The 9,223-nt window shown below is 42.4% G+C and overlaps 1 protein-coding gene across 1 annotated transcript; it reads right to left on the reverse strand.

Moving 5' to 3' along the window:
* Positions 1-2,130: 2,130 nt before the first annotated feature.
* slc6a1b (solute carrier family 6 member 1b) lies at positions 2,131-8,427 on the reverse strand. Its single transcript, XM_084705193.1, has 14 exons — positions 8,190-8,427; positions 7,774-7,905; positions 7,482-7,582; positions 7,121-7,230; positions 6,867-6,999; positions 6,362-6,496; positions 6,011-6,114; positions 5,551-5,675; positions 5,258-5,370; positions 4,868-4,999; positions 3,542-3,644; positions 3,346-3,446; positions 2,927-3,094; positions 2,131-2,241 (listed from the first exon to the last, which is right to left on the reverse strand). The coding sequence occupies exons 1-14, from the start codon at positions 8,425-8,427 to the stop codon at positions 2,131-2,133; spliced, it is 1,806 nt and encodes a 601-aa protein (XP_084561319.1).
* Positions 8,428-9,223: the final 796 nt, after the last annotated feature.

Genomic DNA, 9,223 nt, shown 5'->3' on the forward strand with positions numbered 1-9,223 from the left:
TAGCTGTGTGTCAACGTTTGTATTTAGGTATGCATCGTGGTAACGTTATGAAAAGAAAATGGTGCTTTCCATACACATCACATCTACTAATTAAAAGTGTTATTTGGCATCAATCCTTTTCATTATGAAATACAATGAATTACCCATGTTTTAGACACTACAAAACAGCAGACATTATAATCTATAGTTCTTTATTTACTTTTGCAGATAACATATATGGCAATCATGCTTTTCATATAACACCATCTAAAGACATTTATTATATTTTTTACATAGAATATTTTACATTAGGCCCATGAAACAGTTAGAAATATACAAAACAATTTTCTTTAACTAGACAGTGAATCTATTATTGTATTATTACTCTATTATTGTTATTGTAAGTAGCATTTCACATTTCTGAAAGATATGTGCTTTAGTTTCTGAGATAATCATATTATTGCAGAAAACAGCAAATAATATCAGATTTGTCAACATTAAGACAAAAACGTCAGGTCATACAGACATTCACAGTTACATTTATTACACAGTACAGTTTTACAACATCATTGAAGAGAGAAAACTGCAGTATGGTAACTTTATACAAAATTCATGGAACCGTTATTCATTGCACATTTTAGTCATATCTTTGCAGTGTAATAGAACTAATTTGACCAGTTCCCTGTCACATGTAGCTGCCATAGCAAACTAGCATTATCCTTAAAGAAATAGATCATTGGCCAATATTTATCAATCCATCTGTATACAGTACTACATACTTAATAATACTTTTTCCTTTATCAAAAAAAAAAAAGAAAACGAAGGAATCCTGTCAGTGGCATTGACCTGTCAGTGTAGAACAGCTTTTTGGGTCTATTAAACGTTTATCTCTCATAGGCTGCCATTGGAACCTGCACATCATGAAAACACACTATGGCTTCTACTTAAAGGACTGATTATTGGTTGAAGGCCTTCACAGCTCTTATCTCAGTGTAGTTTCAGCAGAGAATTTGGTCACTTCCACCATAGTTCCTGAGGAGTGGGATGCTAATATAGGTCAACTGATTCAGCAGGTGTGTCACCATGGGGTGTCCTCTGTCACTGCTCACATGACACTGCTCACATGACACTGCTCACATGACACTGCTCACATGACACTGCTCACATGACACTGCTCACATGACACTGCTCACATGACACTGCTCACATGTTGTTCTGAGGATGCAACTTGTTTCCCTCCTATTTCTTGCAGTGACAACTGGGATGCGTCATTTCCAATAGTTTAAAATCTAAGTGTTACATGTTCTTCATTAATTCCTTTTACATGAGTATGATTTTGGTCCTTTTCACTCTTACATAGAAAACATCCTAAAAATGATTCTAAAAAAAGTTTCAGACACATACAAACTTGTTGTTCTTTAGAAAACAAAGATACAATTGTAACAGTCTCTCGCTATAAGTTAATCTATTTTTGTACTCAATGTCATAAAAGGGTTTGATGATTTGAAATTCATACTGGCTTTGTGCTTTCAAAGGTCGCCCCAGGGCTGTGGTAAACTTTAGTTGCAAACTGCAGGGTCATGGAAATAGTGTGCTAGTCTGGCTGAGGGGTGTCATGTAGAAGGTGATTTGGCCCTTTGCACATTCCCATGTGGTCATTGCTTATAATTGGTCAATACGTCGTTCACATTATGCAATTTTCTTATTGCATTTATTTGCCTACAACATTGCATTCACTTATTTGTATTTCTTAAAAATACAAACAAACTGAATTTAATCTATATTTTTCTTTGTACAATAATAGTATTTTAATGGATTAATTACTTGTAAATATCTGAAATTAGCACAATACTGTTGAATCACATTGGGCCTTCAAGTTTTAAATTATATTTCAAATTACAGTAATTCTAGGTCACATTTTAGAAAGACTAACATTTTTGCATATGAAATACAAACTATCACAAGAACATTTCTGGGTAGTTTGTCTTTCCTCTTCCTCTTTTTTACAAACATAACTAAACAAAAAAATGTAATCAGGTTGGTCACATTTTTCCCCTGGAGGTAGGTGATTATATTTCAGACATGGAAGTCCTTGGTTGTGCTCAACCTTGATTACGTTTTCTGTGTGACAGTGGACCTTTGAGATGGTGTTTAGATATAAGCCTCCTCATTGGGTGGGTTAACGCTTTCTGTCTGCTGTTCAGGCCCATTCTCTTGGGCTTTGGGTACCAATACCACCGGTTTGATCATTGACCGCAGACGCTGCAATGAAAAACATCTGAGTCAGATAACTGACACAGGTAAGGACACATACAGTACATTTAGACTTAATAATGAGCACATGACAACCTTCAAAGTTAAAGCTCATGTTTTAGTTACTTGTTTGCCTCTTCATTGAGAAATAACTGCCAAAAGAACCTAGAAGCTGTGGTACTAGACATGACTTTCATACTCGACATGGCTCAATAACTCTAATATACTTCTGTCTACTCTTTAACTAGTTTCGCATGTCGAACTCATGTCTGCACCCTAAGGTATCAAATACAAGTATAATTTATTCTAATCACATCGACCCAAGGCAGTCGACCCTAGGCAGTCAGGCACCGGCTTGTTAAGTGTTTTGTAAGAGCAAAGCGCAGTATGGCTGGCACACTCTAATCAAGTGACTGATTGCTACAATCAGGCGATCTGGATAAGCCGATGTTAAAAGGCTGACACCTGCTCATCGTCAGTGACAACCAACCGTGGCCTCCGTCTGCAATTAGTGCTCATTTGACGGGAGACGGAGCGGTTCTAAACAGGCTTCGGCATCTGTTATGTCTCCAGCTCAATCAACCGAAACCACAGTGAAATGCACACAATATGAAGGGTACGGTGTCCTGTCAAGAGCGACGGCATTCAGCTCACTGCTGAATCCCTGTGTGTGAGGGAGAGTGGAGAGGTGTACCTCTTTGTATGTGCCCTTCAGAGAGAGGAACATGTACACCATGTAGCCAGGGATGAGGAGCATTGAGGACAAGGCCATACACCAGCCCACACCCTGGCCCCACTTTGGGAACACATAGTTGTTCAACTTGAGAGGAACCATCTGGACAGCACTGAAGATGAACACTCCCTGGGAGACAAGGATGAAGAAGACACAGTCGTACCACTGTCGGACTACAACCAACCTAGGAGTCAACACCAGACAGTTGGATATAGGTGAACCAACAGAGAAAGTCCCATGATGGATCTCCGACGCATACAAACAGTTCCAAAACATACTGCGGCGACCGACGTGACAAGCTCATTTCATGCGTGTTTCTGCATGTGTGTTTGTTGTGCGTGCATGCGCGCAATTTGGACGAGAGAAAAAGGACAACTTACAGCCACGATAAGAGGGGTGAACACAACCCAGCAGGCCTTCCACCACAGACAGGGTCTGTAGCCAATCATCTCCTGGATGTTGTCATAGAACTTATCCACACCTATCACACACACAATGAGACATGTCGGTGACAAAGGTCATCCATTGTCAGCAAAAGACGTTGGGTCTCTTTGTTCTTCCTCTCGCAAAACTCACCATAGAACCAGGAAATGGAGACACACTCGAAGAACACCAGGAAGAGCAGACACATACCACTGGCCGAGTAGTAGTCAAACAGTTTGAACACGTAGAGGCCACCCTGTAGGGGAGAGAGAGAGAGAAGACGAGCAATGAGGACGAGGAGGATCAAATCGTTCACATGGAATAATGAGCTAGGCGAACGCACCAGTGGTGAGCGTTGTTGACCTATACCCAGAAGGTGTGATGTCGCAGGGGACTGACTCCGAGTGAGATGTCGAGAGCTAGATGCACAGTGCTCAGCTGTAATGAGGCCCGCAATTTCACCTCATCAGGGCTGACGACATGACATCCAGCCCTTCGCGATGATGTTAGATCATCCAGAACCATGGAGCTACGTAAGCAGGCAGTGGACACTATAGAATCTTATGACAGTTTGAGACATTATGAACTGGTATGATAGCAGAATAGAGGATCTGTCCAGTTCACTGGTGGGAGGAAGTTTCCTTTACGAGCCAAAGTGTAGGACTTCGGGGCTTGAAGGCTGGCCTCATTTTAAGGTTGAGAGAGATTACAACAACAACAGACATTCAAATGGCCAAAGTGATTTAAAGATTGTGGACAAGAATCCAGGCCTCTGTACTTTTACTCTAACTTTACGATAAAGCTAAATGCACATTTTGATAACATTTGCCCATGGCGTATGCCATCATTTCTAGGCCATTTCTGTGTCCAAAGAAATCAATAAATGTTTAAAAAAAATATATACTGCATATATTTCCTCCAGGTAACAACTTTACATTGGATTGTGGTAGATAAAAAGGACATTACCTGATTTAATCATACATCGTACCTCTCTGAATTTGATTACTTGAGACATTGTATTAATACGAAGGGTGCAAGTCCATCAATAGCTCAAACATTCAACCCCTGTGTGGCTGCATTTTCTTAGTCATCAACTTGATGTGTAAATATCTGCTAGAATGTCACCCTGAATCCTAGGGGGTTTCTTGAAATCTGAACTGTGACTTCCTTAATTGTCATTGTATTGTAGTTGAGAGATGGCGTGGCTGGCTGACAGAATGATATAATAAAACATGTCAGCCAGGCTGTTCCTGTCAGGACAGCGATATCTCAGGGGACAGAGGGAACAATCCACCCGGGGCTATCAAATACATTCTTCACAATCCACCAGTGTAGCACGCCCATTATCCTCACGTGAACCCGGCAGGCTCTTTCACTTAGCACTTTCCTAGCTGCGTCACTCTGCACTCTCACAGTGATGAAGACACAATGCGGGGATCGGAAAACACAACCGAGGCAGAAGCTAGAGTCTCGGTTCACCTGCGTAATGTTGGACAGGCCGATGATGTACGAGATGAAACAGACGCCAGCGATGAAGAGCTCTCGTCTTCCCCTGAGAAGCCGTGGGAACTCGTCCACCAAGGCAGTGATGAAGCCCTCCACGGTGCAGAACTGGAAACGCAAAAGCAACCATCACAGCTGAATTAGGATATGGGAGTGACCACAACCCACACCTCAAATTTGGAACAACACTCTGACAGTCTCTGAAATGGCAGGATTCGTTTCCGGAGAGCCGTCCAACAGAGTGCTGGTTTTGGGATTGAGGGGTGGGTGTTTGATTTGTGGCAAATAACTATAATTCACATTTCTCTGACATATTTCAACGTTTTTGATACGACAGGAAGCTTGGCGGGTGTTTTTCTCCCTCACCTGACTGTCAATTCCAAGCATGAGGAGCATGGAGAAGAACAAGATGGCCCACAGTGGGGAGATAGGCAGCTGAGTCACTGCCTCGGGATACGCCAAGAAGGCCAGTCCTGGACCTGAGGGGGGGCACACCACAACACTCAGGGACAAGGCTGACGCATGCTGATTTGTGCCTATGTAACACCACATCATGTCCCTTCTTGGCTGATAATGTACATAATGTATGCATGAATGGAAGCGTTTTTTGTGCGAGAGTTACAGTCAGTCTTATCAAGATGGATACTGATTACAATTACCTGACGCAGCCACATCAGCAATAGGCCTCTTTGTCACGTTTGCCATGAAGCCGACAATAGAGAAAATGACTAAGCCGGCAAACATGCTGGTGAAGGAGTTGATGCAGCACACAATGACTGAATCCCTGTGGGGGAGAGACAAAGCAGGGGCCGCGTATTGTTACGGCAGGATCCATTCCTTATCAAGCCTTCCCACATTTTTTGGGGGGGGAGGGAAGTCAATTTGCATTCTACTGCAGCGCTACAACGCAACGCTTAAATACTGACCCATTCATTTCAACAGCACTGCCAGTTTCCGAATGAGAGAAAACAGAGATCTACTCCGATTGTTTTGGGCAGCTGACAGATGTGTTTACTATCTCTGTTTCACACAGGCGATATCCAGCCTACACCGTCAACTGAGAGCGCTAATGCAGGGGTTTGCATAGAGTGGGATGGAGCTGCTGTAATGTCAACAAACCTGTAAACGTTGTTATTGAATGGATTGTAACTTCCAAGTGCAATCAGTGACCCGAGGCCCAGTCCGTAGGAGAAGAAGATCTGAGTGGCGGCGTCCAACCACACCTGGCAAAACAGAATGAATGGGGTTCAAAAGAGCCGCAGATGAAAGCAATCTGCACTCGTCTTCTTGTGCTGTGCCCTTCTCCCCTGAGAGGGACGTGGGCACTCCCACATGCGTGTGTAAACATAGCGGAGCTGTACTGTCAATGGGTGTTTCAGCCGGGCAAGTGGGTGTTTCTCCTTTACGTATTGAAGCGGAGCAGTGACATCATTCCTGCATGTCACCTTGTTTACAAAAATCCTGCAATACCTCTGATTCCTTCAGCTTGCTGAACTCGGGGGTGATGTAGAAGAGGATTCCATCGATGGCTCCTGGTAGAGTAATCCCACGGCAGAAGAGGATGAAGAGCATGAAGTAGGGGTACGTGGCAGAGAAGTACACCACCTGCAGGAGAGACAAGAGGAGAGAGCGGCGCTCTTCAATCCTTAGAGGAAGATACTCGCTAAAAGTCTGCGTTCCAATCAAATGGACCAATTGAAAAAAACGAAACTGGAGAAGTAACCCTCTGTCTTATCATGGAGATGGATGGGATAGAAGTGTTGACGGGGTTGCGGAGGTTGAGGAGGATCATTCTAATAATATCTTTGATAACTGAAATGATTTGGAGTAGCTTTTAAATGTGTGTCAGAAAAGAAAACATAAAATGGATGATTACCACTTGCAGGATCCAACTACAACAAATTTAAAAAGAGATACATTCTTGGGACACAAACAGGGCCAGATTGTTACTTGAATGGCTTTGACAAATCCTTACCTTTCCAGTCCAGCCGACACCTTTCCAGATACAGAAGTAGACCAGAACCCAGGCTATGGCCAGCGTTATCGCAAGAGGTACTCTAATCTCACCTGGCTTGTCCAGCCCATCAGTCATCTGATGCATATTACGTCTACAAGGCAACAACAGGGTCTTGATTACCACATGTGTTTACCAGCAGTACTGATCACCAAATCACAGTCACGGAACGTTTGATTCACTAAAACAAATTAATGAACCGTGCATAGTCTTACTCCCAAAACTCCACCACTGCGCTTGTCAGGTTGGTGGCATCTCCGATGCTGTAGTTGGTGTAACACCGATCTGTATTCCATGAGTTTCCACAGGATTTCCATGGTAGCTCCTGAAATAACAAAGGCAGCTCTCCTCACTGTTGTCACGTTGCCAGGCCCTCACCCTCCATCTCCCTAGCATCCTGCCACTCAACACAGATTCATTCAGGACACTTTGATTGTTTTCGTCTTAAAATCTTGACAAACGCATGCAAGCTATGCTATCATACGGACCCTCCGGCCCCTCCCTCTTTATTCCCCCACATGAACACACACACATGGGGCTCGGTCTGTGTGGAACAGTGATAAAAAGCATACTCACAGTTGTAAAGGAGCTGTACAAATAGTAAATGGCCCAGGCAATGATAACAATGTAATAGATGTTTAGCCAGAAAGAAAGCACTGCAGCGGCCAGGCCCACACCTAAAGGGATGGCAGGAATACTATTTTAACCTGTCAGCTATTTGTATGTACATAAAATAGGATGCTTAGACAATATATAAAATGCATGTTAACAGAACAAGGAAACATAAGGATTTTCTTTGCCTTAATGCGCGATCAATCTGCAGGGAAACTCAGGTTTTGACTGTGGGACTAATATATGAATTATTTACCTTTGAACATTGGGGCAAGTTTCCATACCCCAAGCCCTCCAATCGACGTGTACTGACCGAGGGCCGTTTCGAGCAGAAACAGGGGCATACCAGCAAATATGAGGGTCAAAAAGTAAGGGATCAAGAAGGCGCCTAGATGAAAGATGAAAATCAAGGCAAAACATCTGTGAATATAAGTGTGCCATTGCATACATCATAACATTTCATATAATCCACGGCTAAAACATTTTTGTTTTTAATAATGCGCCCGATGCATCTCGGCAACGTGTGTGCGCACATTTACGCACAACGACACGGAAAAAATTACTTGACCATTTGAGATTACGTAATTGAACGCCCAGAACAAATTGGTTGACTGAAGAGTAGAGATTTTTGCCTCCTTGAAACTCGGACAAATGCCAACATTTCTTGATTACCTCCTCCGTTTTTCCCACAAAGATAAGGAAATCTCCAGACATTTCCAAGTCCAATTGCGTATCCAACACATGACAGAAGGAAGTCAAATTTCCCAGCCCATGTTTCTCTCTCGGGGAGTTCCTTTTTCGTCTTCTGGACTTTAACAACCAGGGTTTTGGGTTTGTCATTGGTAGTCGGCGCCTCATTCACCTCAGTCAGAACGTGTCCATCCGAGGCTTTAGTACCATTAGTCGCCATGTCTCTGCTTTTTACAAAGGTCCTGACAGGTGGACGGGAGATTTCAGCACCAGTCCACGTAGACAGCAGTTTCGCGGTTCGTTACCCAGTCCTTGGACCGTAGATTTGGTAGCAAATCAAGAGAAGTAGGGACAGCGTGCCAGTAGTGAATAGACAGCCTAAAAGGGAAAGAGGATTATGTTAATTGTAGTGGAAGACAAGAATTCTTAATTTTACATGATGTTGCCTACTTTATACGTTTTCTTCAATCATGGTTGGGAAATGTAATTGTGTCAATCAAATCACCCCCAAAAATAAACGAGTAGTTTAATGTGTTAAGTTTTGTCACTGACCCATTTACTGTGCATTTCATTTCGAAACCCGTAAATAACCCTAGAGCACCAAGGGGGAGGTAATTAAAGAATTTCAAAGACGGAGCCATTGTCCTTTTCATCTAAACAGAAGGCATCTAAATAAAGCTAACTTATATTTACAGCCAAGAAAACCAACCCCCATTAGGCTATTTATTTAATCTCATTGAGAAAGGGAGAACAATTTATAGTAATTAATGAATTACGTAAAATAATTTTGCACTAATAAACGGCAATGGATGCTCAAATTATGAAAACCTTTTCACATACATTTTACATTGCGAATATAAGTTTTTTTTATTTATTTTTTTATTTTTAAGTAGGCTATCTGGCATTAAGCGCTCCAACTCATTGAAGATAATGTAACGTGCGTAATTCTGGTATGCACCGTTTGTCCTTCTCATTTTAATGTAACAAGTTGTACCATGAAAACAGAGCCACATTTT

This window comes from Hypomesus nipponensis, chromosome 9 (assembly GCF_054491055.1).
Source record: "Hypomesus nipponensis isolate SF chromosome 9, ASM5449105v1, whole genome shotgun sequence".
NCBI lineage: Eukaryota > Metazoa > Chordata > Actinopteri > Osmeriformes > Osmeridae > Hypomesus > Hypomesus nipponensis.